Below are 21,851 nucleotides of genomic sequence, written 5' to 3'. Positions count from 1 at the left end.
CGCTCACGCACCGCTTTCTCCCACATTCGCACACAATCAAACATGTTTTGTCTAGACCTGCGTTGAAACAAACATTGCTCCACAAACTGTACTTTTCGTAAATCGAACGACTCATGTAGAGGCCATTGCAATTCAGGATCTGACTTTGTATACTTATGCCATAATTTGCTGTACATTATAGGGGGAAGGCCAAATTTAATGTACATATCACGGTTTGGTGTTCCTTCTGGGGGAGCCGGCTGTGCTTCCGCTAACCTAATTGTGGTACCATTTCCAAAACAGCACATCCCTCGGAGTGTGCTTAAAACAGGCATGTTCAAAAAGTATCACGAAAGCGCGATACCGTATAAACTGGCACTTACAGTACTTCACGCAAACGTGCCGCTCAAAGGGAAAAAACAAAATTAGAGAAACATCTCTACATGCCTGCCTATGTGAAGTGCACTACACATATAAATTCAAAGGTCACAAATTCACAAACGTTAGCTAACTCAAATCAAAATCATAGGTCATAGAACTCCGGCAAGCGTCCAAAGACTACCTTACCGATCACAAATCATAGGACTTCAGTAAGCGTCCGCAGACTACCTTACCGACCACAAATCTTACCCAAAGTCTCAAAGGTCCAGATTCCAACTGCCAAGGTCTTTTAATCGAATCAGCCAAACGGCACTCATCCAGCAACGCAGACGATCGAGTACTCAGTCGGAGACCGGTGCCACCTGGAAGGTCAGATCAGAAGGAAAGGAAGAAACACCGCGGGTGCCAAGACTCGGGTCACTCGGTGGCAGCGTACGCGTCCATGGCGAGTTTCCAAACCTTCGTCACGACCTCTCCTTCGGGCATCCGAGTCGCCGATGAGTCCCTTCGTGGTCGCCAATTTGTAGTATCGGGTTCCCAAGGCCTACATGCTCCGAAGATAACCCACTTACATTCAAGAACTGTTGGCACGGAAACTGTAAAATTCAAAGAACAAGTTTATTAAGACCCCATGGGGTGGTGGTACATTCCTACAGCACCCTTCGGTAATGCAAGAAGTATCACACCGAACATCGGTGTGGCTCGTTCTTTTATACAGTTTACAGGTAATAAAAGATAGGCGGCACAAAGTTACAAAGCGTTATGTACATATAAGGTCATCTTTTGGAACACAGCCAACTCATTGGAGGGTTACAACCCCGCTGGTCAGTTTGGCGGCACATTCCTGATGGACGACTGGTCAGTGGGGACTGCGCATGTACGGGTTGACCAATACTAAAAATAGCCTGTTGCTGGGCAAACTCGAGTGGTCAGTGGTACGGACAACGGACTAAAGGGCACGCTAGCCACGAGGCCGCTTATGGTCTAAGATGGCCGCCGTAACATACAAAATGGCGTTTTCATGTATAGTCAATTTAAGCGGGAAAACGTGTAGCACAGCTAAGCGCTAACTCGGCCATCATCGAATTACGACACTTCCTGAACTTGGGAAATGTTGGAGATTGCCGGAGGTGGATTGGTATGGTGTTCCAGGCTGTGGCTGCGAGGTAGGTGAAGGACTTTCCTCCCGTTCTAGTCTTGTTGTTACGAGATCCCTGCTTATTTGAAATAACCATTACTGTCTGCTACTAATAGCTACATGTTATGTGTACTACACAAGCATGCAAACAATTTTTAACAATCAGGATAGCCACACTGTTTTACATGTGGTCAACGAGTGCTTCCAGTTTTGGCAGACCAGGCACAGGGAGATAAACTAACTCTCCTGGGAACCCACAATTTGATTGAGGGGGAAGCCGGACTTACAATGTGGTTAGAACGCTTGGTTTTAAAGTCAGCTATGATTACACTACACCACATTTCCTGGTGTGTGACTCATGCCTGAGACAAAGCTCGATTCTGACTTTCAGCTGCGGTTTCGTCATTTTTGTTTGCATGACAAAGCGTGCAGCATGGTTTATTTGGGTCTCTGCGAAATAGGAACGTGGCTGATCAAAAGTTATGCATAGTGTCCTAACAAAAATAGCACATGTTGTGGTAAAACACAGTGCAAACTGCGCTGGTACAAGAAAGCAGTTGTCTTTCCAGCCCGATGCAACACAAAGGGCACTTATAAACTGTATGATGGAGACCAGGGGTAGCCAAAGCGTCTACAATGTGAGCAAGTGCCAAGAAGCTGGCAATGTAAATTGTTTGCAACATAGCTGCGTGCCTGCCAACGTTCCAAAGTTCAAAAGAACTCGTTCTTTTGAAAACGGTTCAGGTACATGCCAGCTCTCTGTGTTATGAAGGTGGCGTTCTCGTTTTTCAGCCAGAAGTATTTTTTCCCCTTCCATCACGTGATAGTTTTGGCTACAAGTGTACATATAATATTCTTTTGATGCAATTTATTAAGAGATTGGGTTTCCATTTATTTTGCTATTTGAAAAACAGTACCCATTTTCTCTCAAAATGTTACCATTTTGCCTTCGGAAATCTTCACAACCATGACACCAAGGTAACTAATTCCTGGAAGTTCTAGTTTGCTAAATAAGTGAGGCCACAAATTGTCGGAGGAATTAAAAATTACAAATGTCACTTCCAAGTGTGTGCGTTGCCGCTCCGGCTCCAACTTTGCTTTGCTAATGGTGGCAACTCTGTTTCTCACCTGTCACCTCTGTCAATTTATTACCTAAATAACAATCCTCAAACAGCACTTTTTCTGGGTTTAGTTTGTATTTTTGAAGGGCGTGTGCCCTCAATTTACAGGAGACTGGCCCCTTTCCCATGGTGTGGGGCTACCAGGGACTAGGGGGCTAACAGCCTTCTACTCCATTGTCAAGTAGCCCCATGGACCCTGAGACTGGCGTTTAGAGGGATTGGCCCCTGTTCAACAGCCACTATAATAGCTAAGTTAGTCAAAACTGACACTGACACTGCATCATCAATATGTCGACAATGTTGTCACACGTTTGAAATTCAACTTGGCCTATCATCTTTCTGATGTTGATGAAACGTAGACAGTTAGTTTGGACGCAGTTTTAAATCTTGCAAGCCTCGTAACATACTTTATACAGAATTTTTTTATATATATAACTCTTGTTGCTCTGTATCTTTTGTTATTTTTACATGACTTGTACAACTTTTATTTAGGAATTTACTCAGCCATTAATCTTGTTTTTAATTAAATTCCAAGCTGTAAGTGGCACTCATACGCCTCAGCTTTTAAGCATTCCTTGACTGTCCAAAGTGATACTAGAGTGCTTAGACATTGATACAACTGTACCACATATCCAGGGACACTGGAAATAAGCACTGTTGGCATAATTATGGATTCACTGGACTTGCAACATAGCCCACATCTGTGGCATAACTTTCAGATATTAAACAACAAGTTTCTAACTCAAACAGTTCAAACGCTACTAAAAGAATACCATATGTCGTGCTATGAAGTTTGACAGAACACTTTCCACACGCCAACTGGTCAACTTTTAGATCCTGACTGCTGTCATCCGGTCTTAAAGGGGTACTAATAAAGTGAAACTTTTTCCAAGACAGTGAAATAATACTATCAACGGAATGTTCCACATTATATTGTCTAATTTAGATTTCCTCCACGCACCATTTAATCCAGTATGATATGTACTTTATTTGTGAAAGAAAGAATGCTGATGCCTGAAGCTCTGCTCAGAAGCCCTTGGTTGGGGAGATTAAATGTTGGATAACCAAATACAAAGCATGGCAGTATTAAATCCTCCTCCTGCTTCTTTAGTCCACTACCAGACACTCCATGACCCTTTATCTCACTCTTGCAGGTTCCTGCTTTCTTTGTTTGTGACAGTATTTCTGTCTATCCCCATACAAAATATGATACGTCCACTTGAAATGTCCCTGAATTTTCTCTTAGTCCAAACTATAAACATAAGCAAAATGTTACCTTGGAAGCATAAATGCCAGTACCCCTCTCTCTATTTTGTCCCCTTTTTTTAAAAGAAGGAGACTTGCAAATGTTGGCATGAATTTATGCAAATACTACAGTACCTTAGCAATTTCCCAGGTATTGATGTTGACCTGGTCTGCTAAAGCAATGCACATATTAACATAGCCAGCCGGTTACAAGTTGTTAGGAAAGTAGTGGGGGGGGGGATAATAATCAAGTGCAATCCAAAATTATATCACTGGATATGACATCACAAGAACTGATTCTATGGCCTTGTGATAATTCTCGATTAAAAAAATCAAAGGCCTATTTAAAATATATATATATATATTCACAAAGAAATATGAAAAGAACATTTTTTTCTTTTTAGAAGTCATGTGTATTTTCCACATATCGATCTGCAACTGTGCTTGGAAATGCCTGAAAGTGACAATATTTGTAAACAGAAACATAGAACTTGGAAATTACATTTTTAAACTGCTTCTAGCTAGTAAACAGAATGTGCTACCCCCCTCCCCCCCACGTCCTGATGAAAAAACATCCTCTTCAAACGAGAAATCAGGTACGGCCCTCTCAGTAGTTTAAATTTAGCAGTGCTTTATTGTGCGTTCAGCAACATCAGTATATATATATATATATATATATATATATATATATATATATATATATATATATATATATATATATATATATATATATATATATATATATATATATATATATATATATAGTGTCATTTTAGGGTTTAGAGTGGGTTTCGGATTTTGGGTGGGGAGGGTAAATTTAGGGTTCAGGGTGAGTTTGTGTTTTTAGGTTGGAAGGGTAATTTTAGGGCGGGTTTGGGTTTCTGGGTGGGATGGGTAATTTTAGGGTTCATCGTGGGTTTGGGTTTTTGAGTGGGAAGGTTAATTTGAGGGTTTAAGGGGGTATGGGGAAAAAAGTACATATTTATTAATTTTTATATATATATATATATAAATGTGCGTGTATATATGTTCACTGAAAAAAACATATGTTTTACACCAGTTATAGTTAGCTGAACATTTTACTCATACAAAACCATTGAAATTCCCACGTTATAGTTAGTTGGACTCACTATAACTCGCGCGCCCGTAATCCACTGCTGATGACATCACATATTACATCATTCATGACATGGTCAATGACATCACTGATGACATCTCAAATGACATCACTGATGACATCACTGATGACATCTCAAATGACATCACTGATCACATCATTCATGTGATAATACGATGCACCTCCTCACACTCTAATCTAACTTTTGATATATCCAGTGTTAAATACAGACTACCGTTCCAGAAACCATTGACACACCAATACCAGTTACTACATACGCACTCACTGATTCCTAAGTCTACACACACATCCACTCATTCACCCATACAATCACTCATACATACAGTCACTCATCAATACAACACTATCATATGCACTCATACACCTATAGAGATACTCACACACTGCCACTCATCCATGGAGTTACTCACACACCTAGTCAGTCATGCAAAGAATCAATCACACTCCCATTTCCTCATCTGTACAGTTCTACACACGTAACCTTACTTATTGAAACATATACTAACACTTACATACTCTCTTTTACAATCACTGATACAAGTACACATTGATCTATACAGTCACTTACGCAATCCCAGGCTCTCATGTATAGTCATTAATATATGCCAACTCTCACATGCACTGTGTTTTACATATGTACTTACTTGAACATGTAGCACTGATATATCCATTCACTCACCAACACACCCATGCACACAGTCAACCGCCCATACAGCTGTTTCCACAGGTACTCTTGAACCCATACACCAAGTGAATCAACTGCTCACACATCTATGCACAGAGTCACACACCTCCCAGCCACCCCGACACACACTCACCCTCATATTCAAATACTTGGGCAACAAATCAATAACCCATATAGCCACTCATATAGCTACTAATCAACACATGCAGCAGCTTACACAACAACAGACATAATAATGCACACATTCAGACAGTTTAGTCACTAACCTATGCATTCAGTATGACAAATTTAATCACTCACTCATACAGTCAGTCACACACCTACTAAATCCTTCATCCACACACCCATATATACACTCATTCTTCAATATGTAAAACATATTTTGACTTCACAGAAACACACATTCACTGGATGATGTCATCAATGCGTGAAATACCTAGAAGTGTGCAGCGATTCTTTTCTGGTATGGGATTAATTTGAGACACTGTCCTGGTCTCATCGCTGGCACCAACTGGATCGAGCTCCCGCTGCGACAGGACAAGTTGTTTGATATATATATATATATATATATATATATATATATATATATATATGTCCTTGTATCAGGGCGAGTTGGTGAATAAACTATACACTGCGGTTCCGGCTGGGAAGGGCTGCACTGCACCACCCCAAGATTACAGTGTGGGGCCGGAGGAGCTGGGAACTTTGTAGCGCCTCATTGGGATAGCGGATTTCGTTATGGAGAACCGGAATGCTGCCCGAGGCCCACTGAGGGTTGCATAATTGCGTGAACTTTGTCAGATTTTTCAGAACCCAGTGAGGGGAATAAGTAATTTGATTTGGCGCACACTACCAAAACCATGATGCATTATAAACTTACCTACAAAGGAGGTCTACTATAGGCCAATCAGCAAACAAGACATAATTTAAATATCAGTGCGTCAACAGCTCCAAAAATCCACAAGCATTGCCTTCGACAAAGATACTTGTGTGCTTCGAAACATGTCAGCAGAAATGAACACTTGAAATGCATTTGCTGGTTTTGAAAAATAGAGGTCCTGGAAACCATTTGCCTGTTGAGTGCGTCCTTGTATGAGGGCGAGTTGGTGAATAATATATCTATATATATATATCATTTTTTTTAATTACCTACCATAAACACTTTTACCAAGTGTATGCCTTTACCACACATGTCTTTGAGTTGTGATTGATTGCATGCGTGGTAAAGGCGTATATGTGGTAAAAGTTCATGTTGCAATGGTAGTTCATTGTAATGGCACCTGCGTTGGAATGGCACGTGTGGTATTAGTATGCGCTGAAATGTCATAAATTTGTGCTGAATGTATTTCATACACATTACACTTGTTAATGCACATTTGTTTCCTGTAAGATTGTTTAGCCAACTTCAGAGCACAAAAGTGCTTTACATTTGCAGTTTGTTAAACAATAGAAGGATTAATGGTGTCAAGCCTTCTCCTCTGATAAGAAATTAAAGCATAACCCTTTCCTGCACCAGTCTCTAAAATAAACAGGATGTTGTCAATGGCATGTAGGTTCACAACCAGCCTGAGGCCAGGGTCATAGCTGCGAAGTTTCCAGGACCATGGGTTTTATTTATTTTATTTTATTTAAAGAGTTTTATATAGCGCTGGCTAGACTCGAAGGTATCAGAGCGCTTTACATGAAAATCAACAAAGTAACAGAAAAAGATGAACAATTACAAAATACATCACAAAAATAGATAATACATTATGAGCGGAGATAAAGGAGAGAAAAAATGTAGTGGAGGGGGCAGAGGAGGAGAGACAGGGAAGATAAGGGGAGAAACGAAAGGAAGTCTGTCTAAGGACCGACTGGGTAGGTGACGACCAAGGAGGGAATACACCACCCATCGCCCCTATAGCTAAACCAGGTAGCTCCATCTGGCATCAGTCAAAATAATTCAGTCTCAGTAAATTGAGAGAAGAAGGCAGGGAGAGACATAGATAGAGGGAGGATGTGGGAAGAGAAGACAGGAGAGACGCAAGGAAGTCTGCTGCTCATGTTAAGGCTCCAATGACCTTGAGCCATTTTTGCGCTATAAAAAAATGCTAACAAGAGAGTGGCGGGGCAGAGAAGTATATGGGGGAGAAGGAGCAATATGGGTGGGGAGGATAAGAATGTGCTGCTCCTGTCCAGGATTTTATTCTTTAAATTATGTGATTTGTAGTCATGTGTTCTAATGGAGTAAACAAAACTGAAAGTCCCAGAATTCAAAGAAAAACCTGGACTGCAGCATCTTATCTCCCATGGACCTTGGAAACTTCGCAGGGCTGCAGGGTCATGCATCTAGTATTTGTAAATCCAAGTAGATGGATTGCTGGGGCACAAGGTAACTCCTCTCAGTCTGTGGCTAAGGGGAACGGAGTCCCTTTTCTTTAAATAGTGGGAGAACTTTGTAGACCCCAGACTTGTGCCCTGATAACCAGACAAGATTACTTATAGAAAGCAAATCACGAACTGATACATGTATAAGCTCTTGAACTAGGTGTCCTTTATAAAAGAAACTTGAAGAACCATAATACCAACAGGAAGTATCTAAAATAGATGCATATGTCGAAAAAAGACCTCCATCCCGTGGTAAATAAATAAAACGTGTAAACTAATATTTACGTTAGATTTCGTGGACAAATATTCCAAAGCGGGCCATTCAGGTTACTGTAAGAAAAAAAAAAACTTATTACGCAGCAAGGTTTGGACAAAAACGCTTGCTTCATATTCGCGTTATTAATTTATGCACGTGGTCAATGCCCCCTGCGAGGTTTTGTTGCTCTGGCGAGACGTCCAGAAAGACGCGCGGCTACAATATTTCTCTCTACGTCCCCACTTTTCATTTTTCGCTCCCTCCTAAAAGCCCAGCCCCTGGGAACCAGCCCCTCCAGGAGCGCTGACTAACAGCCCCCTCCACCAATCCCCGCTCAGGCTTCCCCTTCCCTCCCACCCACACATCCTCGCACGCCCCCTCCCAGACCTCCTCTCTTTGTATCCAACATCCGGGTTTCCTAGCTGGCTCCACTCGACGACTCTCCCCTTGGAAGCCATTTTGGACTCGGTTCAGTTTCTTTTTTTTTTTTTTGGGTACACGGTAACTCCGGAGGGGAGACTCACGGACACTCCATGGGCCGATCCCCGCCGCTCTCATCTGGGACCCAAGTCGCTGAGCTGGAACTCTTTTTTGAGTAGTAGTCGCAGCACCACGTTTGTTCCTCCGCGAGTGCGGGCTCCTCTCTGCCTGGGCTGGCAGCGGCTGGGAAAGTTTGCTCCGTTGTTGTTGCAGCCATGAGTCGGGTCTCAGGGTGGGTCTAGAGGCGGCAGCTTGGATATACGGTGGCCTGCTTCGAAACGGTGAATTTATATACAGCCGGACTAGTACCCGCATGTCCCCGCTCCATCCCTCGGCGAGGCTGACCACCGTGCTGCCAACACCGGGACCTTGTTTGGATCCACCGCCTGCACTACTCTCCAGGATAGGCTGTCGCCTGTCTGTGAAGGAATTAATATCACAGGCAGATTGTTTGCAAATCTGTTTCTGCTTGTTGTGGTTGAGCAGCTCCATAAGTGAGGAATATAATGGCTCTTTGGCTGACTTTTGCACTTCTGATTGGCACGATTGGTGCAGGTAAGGACCGACCCAATCCTTTTAAAAATGTCATTCCCCGTTGTATTCCTTTTTTGTGATCTTTATTAGTCGCATTTCAGGCCGATTCTACAAATGTTATTTTTGTGATTGGCGTGTAGCTTCTCCTCGTAAACTTTGAAATTAAGCTGTAAATGTACATCTTGTGAGTGCTGTTTCTGTTATTACATTTCCATTTGTAATGTCGCATTTTCTAATTATAGCGTTCGCATGTGATCACTGCTAAAGTTTAATATATGGACGGCCTTAGCTAACCTCTCCTTGAGAAGAATTGCGCCGCTGGGTGGTCGTTTGATTTATTCCATGCGTCCTGCGCTGCCTTTCCAGTGCTGTGTTTGTTTGGCTCTTTTTGTTATTGCCTTTTGTCGCACCCCTCCCCACCCTAAGGTTGCCTGGTTTATTTATAGTTTTACTTTAAATATTTGGTCGCGTTGCTTGTAAATACTATTTTGGTGGATACAGTCATGCCGGCGAAGGGCTGACGGGACTGGCTCCTTCTCTGTTAATCAACAGGCAGCCAAGGAGGTGGTAAATGATGCGTGGAAGCAATCTGGGGCAGCTTCTCTCAGAGAGGAACCCCCTCCACCCACCCACATCTCAGCTCTGGCAACCAAAACATCTTTCTCAGAGAATGAGTGAAAGGTGGGGAGGGGTCTTAACACCTGTCTGCACTTGGAGCACCTCGCAAGTTGTTTCAGGGTTATCTTTGGGGGAAGCAAGTCTGGAAAAAAAAAACGGGAGTCCACCCCTCCGAGCAGAAACGCACAGACATGATGTGCAGTGTACTGTAGAAAGAAACGCGCAGGGACTACCGTAGCCAAGGCGCCAAGTGCGAGGCTCTAGCTCCAGAGACCATGCTGCCGAAATTTCCCATTAAAAGGAAGCTTTTTTTTCTCAGAACAAAAAGCACCAAACGATTATTAACGCCCTCTGCACCCCTCCCTCCTTTCCCTTATAACGCTCCTCCGAGGACAGAATCCTGTGCAGGACTCTTTTTCCGAGTGGTATTTAGGTAACTACAATCCATTCGACGCCTAACGACTCCTTTATCCTCCTCTCTTTCGACATCATTGCTATTCAGCTTTATTGCCAGGTAACTATGAAAAATGTAGCGTTTTTCATCTTCCAAGATCCTGTGCAGATCCTAGAAACCCCGCCCCCAAACAGTTACGTTTTGTGGAGGTGTTTGTGGTGTTGGGACGGCACAGTCTGCACAGGGAGCGTTCATAAGGTTATCAACCTCTTATTCCCCGACACACTTTATGTGATCGAGAAGAACTTTTCCCATCTAACTATCTCTGTTCTGGGGCTTTGCTGCAGGTGGAATGGTGTATGAGACGTTTCTTTTTCAACGACTTCTCACTTTGTAGTGCTGGCCTGTTTTTCATAGGTGCAGGCGTGCAGTTCTGGAGTGTAGGACTCTAACGAGGGGCAGGCAACTTCCTTGACTTATGGGGGGCACGAACAGACAGGGAGTATAACAGAGCATAATCGATCATGTTCTAGCATTGATTACCACCTGAAAAGTAGGGTTCTTGACAATAACCCTTGGTAAACTATAAGGCGGCCCAGAGAAGTCTGATCCAGGAAGGAGTGGTATTTTTCGTGTGCTCGGTGAGGTGTGGTACTACTGCACTCTGCACGCTGAAGGGGGGTGACTGGAAAGTCATCAGGGGTCACAGAAGTTCCTAAGATGGTGTTTATTTTACATGTACCTACTTGTATGTGTTGTGGAACCTGAAAACATGGAGCAATGCCATTTTATTACGACCTGTGGCACTCTGGCGGTGAAAGGGGGGGGGGGGCGAATGTCAAGCAAGGGTTTCGATCTGAATAACCCCCATTGCAGCATTATAGTTCCTAGTGGACATTGAGGCCATGCATGAGGATGACGCCTGAGCATATTCTTAATGTGGTAGCGTCCAGGCCCCATGAGGGAATTCTACTGCGCATTCACCCCTATGGCGAGCTCGCCAAGCCTGGCCACATCTATCAAGATCCGAATCTTGCGTGCTTTGAACAAAATCCTCCTATCTGGGACGGGTTTGGCGTCTACCCGGAAGAATTCCACTGCCCTGAGGTCTTGCGGACTACCCCTAAAAGGGGATCATGAACGTGACTGGCGTTCTGTAGATGGTCACGGTGAATAGCGGGATCTCCCGCCAAACCTTATCTTTCTTGTGAGATCGGTATCTTCTGGTGCGTTCCCACACAGACCACGGAAATGGAGGGTGACAGGTAGCAGTTTACATTCCAAACCTCAAGTGTGAGAAATTATATAAAGGGAAAATTGTCGATTTAGAAGGGACCTGGGTTGACCCTTCGTAAGTTTAGTCCACTATAGAGCAGAGACATGCAACGCTGCCTGTATTATAGGCCACACTGTCTCCTTATTTCTGTAGACATATACAAACAGTTAACAACGGACCTCCGCCCCCAAAAATACAAATGAATGTACTTTAAGATATCGCACATCACTGAGGGCTAAACCTAGTCTTTGGCCAGTGGTAAATCACGCAACCCATTTCCCAGTAGTAAAACAGGTGACGTTAAACGGCATGCTTGGGCATGCGACCGTATAAGCCAAGCCACACGGAGAGGTACTGTCTTTTTGTTTGGATCCCAAAAGCTGTTAATAAGGCCACCGTTATTCAGGTGGGGTCTGTCCTTCTCTGCTTATGTTTATACTCGGAATAAGAAGCGCACGCTGCCCTGGACTCAGCAGCTTTGCAACCAGTGCGCGCATTGATGGTGGGGAAGTGCGCTCCCATGTGTGCATTGACTGCCGCGCTCCCGTGGGAGCGTCTATTTTTACGAGATGAGTCATTTGACTCTATTTAGAACCGAGCGAGACGATAAAAAAAGAACTTGTAAAAACCACGTTTCCCCATACAAACCACCTTGTATCCTTCAGCGGAAGCGTGCATTGTCATCCCCAGGGGGGCTGTGTGGGCAATTACTGAAATAAACCCCACGCCTTGAATGCGCATCCTACCAACCGTGATTGGTTGTAAGAACACATGGGCGCATTTGCATCCATTGAGGAGTAGTAGTCCTAGTGCAGGCGCCGAGCTTGGCATTTGCAGTTAATTGTTTAAACGGAGTGGTTTTCCGCCCAGTGTCATCCACGTGGAAGGACGGAGCTGAGAGCAGGGCATGTTTTGGTGGAAGGACGGAGCTGAGAGCAGGGCATGTTTTGTCGCTCCATGGCGGGGGCTTGGATGCGTTTTCGTAGTATTGGCTCCCAAAGGCCGGTTGCTTTGTTGTGCAGCCACCAGCAGTTCCCCACTCCGGCTGCTGCTGGTTGCCTTGTGCATGGGAGGGGCTGAGCCCGTGCACGGGATTGGCAAACCGTAATCGGTTTTGCATCTCGCATGATTCGAAACAATAACAATATCTCGTGCTCATTTACATCGCTGACGCAACTTCTTAGAGTATGGGGGGGGGGAGGATGAAGACATTACCGTATTGCACATTGCCTGCATCTGCTATACTTTGCAACTAGGAAAGAGCTGCCTCCCCATTGGCCGTGCCCTCACGTTTTTTATGAATTGCATATAAATGCTGTGTGTAGTTCCCTCATGCTCGGTATTCTAAGGTCAAACAGACGAGAGAGAGAGAGCAATGCGTCGAGCTTGCAAATAAATGCTCCTAGCTGCCTTATTTTGCCGACAGGCACTTCATTGCACACACTTCTAATTGCGAAGCACACCGACCTTGGTAGATGCTGGTCGTGTCTGTTTGTATTTCACTGTATTGCTCGTGATGTGCTCTCTCATCCAAGCAGCAGCACACGATGCTCCAATGCGTGTATGCACATTTTAAAGTAAATATCCCCCAAGTGTTTATTTATGAATTCCCAAATATTGAATGCATGCATTTTTTTTGATTTTCATCACTGCAATAGGTATGATCATAGAGGGCGTGGCTGCCTCCTTTTCGAAGCCCCTCCGCCCTATCCAACAGGGCAGCGCATGCAGTGCTGTTTTTTTCCTCCCTTTTTTGGGGGAATGTTCTGGTAGCAAGGCAATGCTCAAATCTGCCGGCGACTCTGCTCTGCTGTTCTTTGTTCGTAGACCTCATTAAACATGCAGTGACACTGGCGGGGTTTTGTACTATTAACAATGCTGTTTTTTGTTCTTTCAGTACACCGAAATCCTAGTAGACCTGTATAGTACCATAAGTGGTTATTGCCAATGAACGCGACGTTGTGATATTTTCTTTGTTTTTGGAAGTGGCGCAACATTACCCACAGCAAAAAACGGGATGAACAGGGATGGTTTTTTTTTTTTAGCATCGCCGAAGCTAATGTTTGTGGGGAAAGTGTAACTGTTGGGCATCCTTATTCTAAATATCTTAAGCTGGCAATATGCATAAAACGCACCTGCCCCCAAGGCAAACAATCTCGACAATTTTGAAGGATAATTTTTTTTTTTTTTTTTTTTGCACGAATGGCATGTTTTGCGTGCTTTTGTTTCACGGAGTCCAGTATGATGACACTCTATGCATGTGCATGGTTTTTAAAGGATTTTGAGGGTTATTTTTTGTACAGAAAACGTTTAACTTATTCAAATATCAGAAGGCCATTTCTTACAAATTGAAAGTGCGTAGTAAAATGTATGCACAGTTGCCATGACGCAAGCCTTTCTCGCTTTTGCACACCAGTCTAGAGGACTGTCATGTTTATTTTACTTATTTAACGGGCCCTGCATTCCTCAGCCCTGTTAGCCACTCTGGCGTTCTCCAGTTACTGGTAAATATTTAGCACTGCCACCCTCAACTATTTGAACTTGCTGTCCTCCGTCACCCAGCTTGAATGGGCCATTACCCTCCTTACCCACACAGACCCCCCATCTCAGGTCCTTCGACTTTCCCCAGCCAACTTGAACAACTCTCTCCCCATCGTGGTCTGGCAACCACCATCCTCACCTGAATCCACTCTCGTGCATGGTGGCCAGTGTGGATCGTCTTTTTCATTTTTTTTTCCAGTCACAACCTGCTGTGAGACTGGTGGCCTTCCTTCCAACCAATGGGAATGGAGTGCTTTCATTGCCCAATGACATTGCGTTGTGCTGTGTGTGATTAGCTGAAGCCATGCCTGAAACAGGTGGCAAAGGGGTAAGACCAGTTTAGATAACTGCAGATCTTTTTGTTTTGAAAACGTCACGCAATGGCATTTTTAAATGCGCACAGCCACATCTATCAGCTCTTGCAGTAAAATATTTCAAACCGTTTTAGTAACACAATGGATTTGCTGTGCTCCTTGAGTGAGTGCAATCATTAAATGTGGTGTAATTAACTCTGTGAATTGTGTACTGTGCACTGATGATGATGTTGCATTACATTTTCAAATTATTTCTCGAAGTGCTTCGAATTTAAATCTACCACTTGTGCTAATTCGATAGCGCTGATACAAGTATTGTATTGGTAGGATTTCTTTGTACCGCCAACGGATACCTATGGATTTACATTATCATTTTTCTAACTGCAGGACTTATGTGCCTTGAGGGTAATACTATCCTACTGTACTGATAGACACTGCTTGTAAATAACAACTGGGTCCGAAACGTTGGTATAATTTGTTGGCTGGATATTTAATGTACAATCTGTGAACTCTAAACACTGTAATCAGTACATCAAAATAAACTGTCTAAACAGTCAATATTCTGTTTGCTTCTTACTGTTCAGCTGTGCACCTTTACTCACAGGTCACTAATCGCCAGCACTGTGCCATCACACGGAGCACCTACATGTCCTTCTCATGCATTGTGAAGAAAATAAAGTTAAATTACTTTGTACAAATTCATTTATATTGCTAATTTTGATTAATTCAGGAGTGTACAGCATGATTGCTACTTCTATCTCCCCGCCCCTTTAATTTGTTACCTTGGTTGTGTATTAGAGCTTTGCCTAAAACCATCCTCCGACATCTGCGTCAAAGAGGCATCCTCTGCTAGCCTAGATATTTTTTGGTGTCTTATGTGTTAATGTGCTAAAGGTTTTTGTGTATTGTTTGTCACGATTTGTTACAGCGTTACATTGCTTTATTTGGTGTTAAAGGTTGAGGTGATTGGAACGTTTCAGTAGAGTTCCAATGGGGGGTTTAAGTCCTAAATAACCACTTAAAGTAAGATATACCATCTCTGCCATTGCGTTTGAGGCTTGTGGGTATCCTTATGAAAGTGGCAACCATTTTGAGGATTGTTTACGATTTTCTTTGGGCAGCTGTAACACTGAGCACAGATGAGGCTGATGATTTTGTTCCTAACCTGACTGCTCTCTTTAAGAGCAAAAGAACAGCTGTGCTTAACTACTCAGGATCAACATGGAGGGACTGGTATTGAGCTTTTCCTAGGTCTATTCTTTTGAGAAGAACCCTCTCGGAAGTTCTTAGCAACGAGGGAGGGGGTCTATGCTATCTTGTTCCAAACATTCAATTTCTCCCTATTAATCCCCATAAAGCCTACACTTTTATTGTTTGACCTTCCTTGGGGGAGGGCGGGGGGCTCTTTGCTTTAGCTCTGGGGGCTTGGCGTAGTCTAACTGCATCTACCTGCAGCCACTGTCATCAAAGGGCTGGAGCAACCTGTTACTCAGCAAGTGGGTGGTGAACCCCCCCCCCCCCCCCCCTTTTCTTTCTCTTCCTCCGTTACTAAGGAACTGGAAGGGAGGTTCCTGGATCACAACTAACATGGTCTCCCTCAGGCAAACAGCTGAGATGTATCAATCAATCAGAACATTTGTAAATCGCCCTACTCACCCGTGGGGGTCATAAGACGCTGGGGGTGGGGGGGAGGGATGCTACTACTGCTCGAATAGCCAGGTTTTGAGTAGTCTTCTCAAGTTTAGCAGGTCCTGGGTCTGCTGTAGGAGGATGGGGGGTGTGTTCCAGGTCTTGGCGGCGAGGTGGGAGAACGATTTGCTGCCAAAGGTCGCTCTAAAGATCTGGGGGACAGTGGCGAGGGAGAGATCAGCGGAGCGGGCGGTTGGTGGTGTAGAAGGTGAGTCGTCAGTTGAGGTATGGTGGTCCGGTGTCGTGGAGTGCCTTGTGTGCGTGGGTGATGAGCTTGAAGGTGATCCTCTTGTTGACGGTGAGCCCATGCAGGTTTCTCAGGTGGAGTGTGATGTGGCTGCGGCGAGGGGTGTCTAGGACCAAGCGTGCAGAGGCATTCTGAATGCGCTGTAGTCGTTTCAGGAGTTTGGCCGAGGCTCCTGCGTAGAGGGCGTTTCCTTAGTCCAACCTGCTGCTGACGAGAGCCTGGGTGACCGTTCTTCTTGTTTTGGTGGGGGTCCACCTGTAGATCTTGGGGAGCATGAGGAGGGTGTTGAAGTAGGACTAGACCGGGTTGACCTTCTTTGTCATGGAGCGAGTAGAGTCGAGGATGAACCCTGGGTTGCATGTGTGATCGGTGGGTGTTGATGCTGTTCCCAGTGCGGTCGACTACCAGGAGTCTTCCAAGGCCGAGGGGGTGGAGCAGAGGATGAGGAATTCTGTCTTGTCCGAGTTTATCTTCAGGCACCTGGTCTTCATCCACTCGGCGACCGCTTTCATTCCTTCATGGAGGTTGGTTTTGTCGGTGAGGGGGTCCTTGGTGAGGGATGGGGATCAGTTGGGTGTCGTCTGCGAAGGAGATGATGTTGTCATATAGTCGGGCGAGTGGTCTCATGTAGATGTTGAACAATGTCTGGATGAGGTATGAGCCCTGGGGTACGCCGCAGATGATTTTGGTGGCTTCGGAGCGGAAAGGGGGGAGCCGGACGCTCTGGGTTCTGTCGGAGAGAAAGGAGGTGGTCCAGTCCAGAGCCAGATGAACTGATCTGGTGATGAGTTAATGTAAAACCAAGATGATTTAAAAAGTAGTTTTGAGATTACTTTGTTCTCCAGTAAAATGGTGATGTTGCAGAATTCTTCGAGTTTGAAGAATACATAATCCTAAATCGAATAACGTCTTTGACCACTGACCTAACCTATGGTAACAGTTCCCGTGTATAGTAAACAAACCTTTAGTTTTATTTATCTTCTACTTTTATAGATCAGGGTGTTGGGTTGCTCCGTTTTTGAAAATTGCCTTTGTACCAGCTGCCATTGCCTTTGTACCAGCTGCCATGATCTGTCACTTTAAATAGACCATGTCAGTTTAATTTCTGATGAGAAAACCTTTTTAATACCGGAAAGTTGTACTCCATAATAGGTTTTTTATTTATTATTCTCAAGAAAAGGATGTTGTACATTAGAAATAAGTTCAAATTTGTTAGAAACGGAAAATTGAACCATGCTTGGTGATTTTCTATCCGGGTTCACTTGAGAATTTAGTTTGCAGTGGTGTGGCAGAGCCAAGAGAAGTTAATGCTGGAGCAGTACAACACTAGATTGTAGTTTTAAAAATTAGAATGCGTTTTATCTGGAATGAGAGGATCCTTAACAAGAGGCTGCAGTTCAGGTCTAGTGTGGATGTGAGAATTAGAACAGCATAGCAACATAACGAGCGTAGGGGATAAAAAAAAATCAATATTTCCGTTACCATAACAACCAGTGTGTACTCTCGTTCCAGAAATAGAAAACCATCAGTTTCCGAAGAGTATTTTTAGGTAATTTAATGCGTACTATGGCACAGTCGGCACAAAGCGGAAAGTGTTTATTTACAAGCAAACACTGATGCCCACATTACTGTCCTGGATCCTGACCACACACCTCTACCCCAAGGCAAGGGTGCCATGGGCAGCAGTGCAAATAAGGACAGTGTGCTTCCATATCACCCAATAGGTTAGTAAAAGATATCCTTTTTTGGGGTATACTGGGCCCCTCGGACTCCTGGGCTCCAGAGCCACTGCAGCTCCTGCACTGATGGCTAAGCCCCCGGCTCTCTTCCGCTCTCCTAATTTGAGGCAATATGAAAGGGCTCTGCAGCTCATGTTACCATGAACCAATCATTCCCAAATGCGCTTGGGTGGCACCACCGTTCGTGGACTTTGTAAGTTCGCCAGTTGAGATAGATAGATTTATTTATTTATTTAAAGTAAGTATTAGGTTGCATGTATGGAAAACATCCAGTAATTGACCTTATCTACACCACACCCAGACTGTTTCATTGGCATACAAAGTTGTTTGCTATTAATAGCCAGCTACAATTCTTAATCAAGGGAACCTCCTGGAAGCCACATCAGGGAATTTATGGCATTGGGAATTTGTGTATGGCTTATAATACGCCATATGCTACCCATGATGGCTTTCTCATTGCCTACTAAGCAGTGGCGGACCATCACTATGGAAATTCCTGTTTGAAGGGGTCAGGCAGGGGTAGAGTTAAAACCCCTGCTGATTGATTACCCAGTAGAAAATGTAATTCACTAAAGAAGGGGAAAAAAACTGTGCCTCCTGCGTCGCCATGCTAAAGGAAGAAACAATATTGATTCCTCCGTCTGATTAAGGCAGGTAATCAAGTTGACCGATAGGGATGCTCTTTTGAACATAAAACATGCATAGCATTAAAAAGGCCATCACGTAGGACCACTTGGGAATTCTTCACACCAGTGTTCTGTTGTGTGACTGGCTCATTCGGGTGGTATGCTTAGTTACCGCTCCTATGATTGAAAAAGCACTTAAAATCTTTTCCTTAATGTGTGTGGGTAAAGCAGGGGTTTGCATCTATTCGAAACGAGTATTCTGCTACAAAAGCTGCTTACTTTTCCCCACCAGACGTTGCTAAAGTAAGCACAACATGGTCTGGTGCAGCTCTTGAATGTTTGTTGGGCGAGTATTCTCATTATCAAGTCTTGTAATTGGCTTTAATGACTTGAACATAAATGCCAGAATCGAACTGCTTTGAAATCTTGGTAATCCATATAACCAGTTCTTGGGAGAATACGGCGTTCACTGGTACAGTTCATCATTCCATTTGTTGCTTTGATTTGTCCCTGTGGTATGTTATACCATTTGGTTCGGTAGGGAGGGTTCTATTTCTTGTACAAGAATTATTCAGTACCCTGAATTACTAGGGATATGACTGATCAATCATACGATTGATTTGTCATATCCCTAGTAATTCAGGCTACTGAATAATTTGTATAGAAGATATAGTACACTCCCTACAGAACCAATTGTTACATACCGCTAAACGTCCCAGGTTCTGTGGGATACTGGGTGATACCATTAGTCTTAACGGTCTTGAGTTGTCCGTGGCCACATTAAATCTACCGCAAGCCTTGCTGCTTTCACATTACACCATTATGCACTCCAAAATACAAAGGGCTTCTTGCCAACACGTGTTGACTCTCCTGAAGTGTGGGCCCGCTTCACAAAGTTCTCTGTATGGAAGTTGGCAAAATGTTGTAGCCATGTTGGAAGGACTACTGTAATCGAGGGTTGTAGTCCAAAATGCTCTGTGTGGATTGTGTTGTAACTCTTGATGCTTTGCAGTAGTTATTAAATCTCACTGCACGTTTTGTTTTCTGTGTTCAAGCAATAGTGTCAATTTCACCCTGGTGGTTTTGATATCCTTTACAAATGGATTGGGTGAAACACTTCTGCGTTCAGCGGAAACAGAAAAATACACGCCCAAGCCTACTCCACCCTGGGTGGAAATAATTATCCATTAGTTGTCATAAAACGTTTAGTTTCGTTGTTGATTTCTTTCTGAAAAAACATTTTATTGTTTATGGGGCCTCCAAATGATGCTCCTTACTCTTTAAGTATTCTTATGCTGAACATTATTAAAAGCATTTCATGTTAAAACATGTGCACGTTCCACTTTGTGCTGGGTCCTCTTTCTCCGGAATTCTTTCTGCATTAAGTTACATTTGATATTTGTTAATGTTTACCTTCTCAGAGCTGCAGTTATTTCAAACAAGCACTCTGAATTCAGAACCATCATAAACACGTAGCTTCACTTTTTAAGATCTAATGCCTAGAAGTGAATATTAATTGGATTTCTAAGGATCCCTAACGCTACCGGTGGCAAAGATAGCTACGTGAAGACAACTTTTATATCCGAGAGGGAAGAGAACGGGTTTATAATCCCCCCCCCCTCTCCCGAAGCTAAATAGGTGTTAATTTTCTTCAATTTGTTGAACCTTAAAGGGCCTCTTTGTGTGTGACACTAGCATAATAGAAACATGATACTTTTAATGCCTAGTCTTTATATGAATTATCATAAAAATACTTTGAAGGTGGCAAACGTGCTCAGTCTTTTTCTAAATGTGCAGAGGGTTTGTGTGTGTGTGCGTATATCATTGCAAGGAATGTTGTCTTGTAAGCTTGTCTTGTACAGAGTGAATTATTGTGTGTTTAAATGATTTCTTTTACTCTGGAGAACAGATAAAAAATATTGGAAAAATAAATTCATGTGGGGTTGCGTTTTGAGGGTCGTGCGGGGGTGTTTATTGCAGTCTAGTCTGGAATTGCACAGTAACCCTTCTCCTTTCTACGGGCATTAAGTGACCGAGACTGAGTTTACCAATTCTACCATTCGAAAGAGGGCACCTATTGTCGTATTTTAATTTTACATTCATCTGCAAGAAATGGTTTCAAAGTCCTTTTTCTGTTGAAAATTCGTTTCACAGATGGATCAGATGAGAACACAAAACATTGTTCTTGATTTTGCAGCTGAATGAAAGGGGTGGGGGAATTCCCTAATTATATCCATGCTAATCTTTCACCTCCGGATCATCCCGTGAAACCCGTGCCAGGACCACAGACACCAAAAGTCATTAAAAACACCAGCTGCCCTGCCCCGTGTGAGCATGGATTGTCCGGGTCCAATTCAAAGTGGGCAGCTGTCCACATCACTTAAGCCACCATCACAATTGATACATATGACAACCTCTTTGGCCTTTTCCCTAGAGAAGGGTCCTTTGACTGCATCTTGATAGCAGCATTAGCTGCAGTTGTGCACCCAGGGTTTCTTTCAGAGCAATGATGATGTAGATGGTCTTTTCAAAAAGAGTATGTGACAGCCAGTGACCCAGTGTGACTTCTGTACAAAAAGCAGCTCTGTGACTGTTAGCTGGCACCTCTCACAATCGCCACAAATTGCTGGTTTTAGGACAAGCAGCTGTGGTAAACCACAGGTCTCTTACCACACTCGCCACATTTCTTTCAGCTGTTCGGTAAACCGAACCTTGAGCGAAACCACCAGGAGCAAATAACTCCCTTGTGCAACATCTCATGAACCTTAATTCTCTTACTAAAGACTGTTTTGAACAACGTTTTGGAACCTGTTTGTTACTATGCTTTCTACGTAACCGATGTTACTGAAAGCTAATAATGACTGTTTTATAAAGTGGCGGTATACACGGAGCCAGTTGTACCTGGTCAGTTGGTGTGTCCTAGTTGGATTGTCAATATCTTGTTTGCATATTAGTTTTGTTGCACATCTTAAAATACACTTTGACGTACAATAGTTGTTTTCTGCCCCTCCAACTTTACCTTCAAACCCCCACCCCCTGTATATTTCCTCTGAAGCGCTGCATGGTATTTTTCTTCCCTAACT

General features: G+C 43.6%; 1 protein-coding gene across 2 annotated transcripts in view; it reads left to right on the top strand.

Moving 5' to 3' along the window:
- The first annotated feature begins 8,604 nt into the window (after nt 1-8,604).
- The window catches only part of ACVR2B (activin A receptor type 2B), a 413,701-nt gene continuing 400,454 nt past the window's right edge, over nt 8,605-21,851 (top strand). Inside the window, exon 1 of one of the 2 annotated variants that reach the window (XM_086941456.1) lies at nt 8,605-9,345. In XM_086941456.1, the coding sequence (XP_086797582.1) occupies nt 9,297-9,345 (49 nt within the window). In that variant the 5' untranslated portion in view covers nt 8,605-9,296. The remainder of the gene's footprint in view (nt 9,346-21,851) is intronic. The other variant, XM_086941457.1, reaches the window with a different exon arrangement.

This window comes from Lissotriton vulgaris, chromosome 10 (genome assembly GCF_964263255.1).
Source record: "Lissotriton vulgaris chromosome 10, aLisVul1.2, whole genome shotgun sequence".
Classification (NCBI taxonomy): domain Eukaryota; kingdom Metazoa; phylum Chordata; class Amphibia; order Caudata; family Salamandridae; genus Lissotriton; species Lissotriton vulgaris.
The sequence above is the reverse complement of the archived record's forward strand: the minus strand, read 5'-3'. Positions and strand labels throughout refer to the sequence as shown.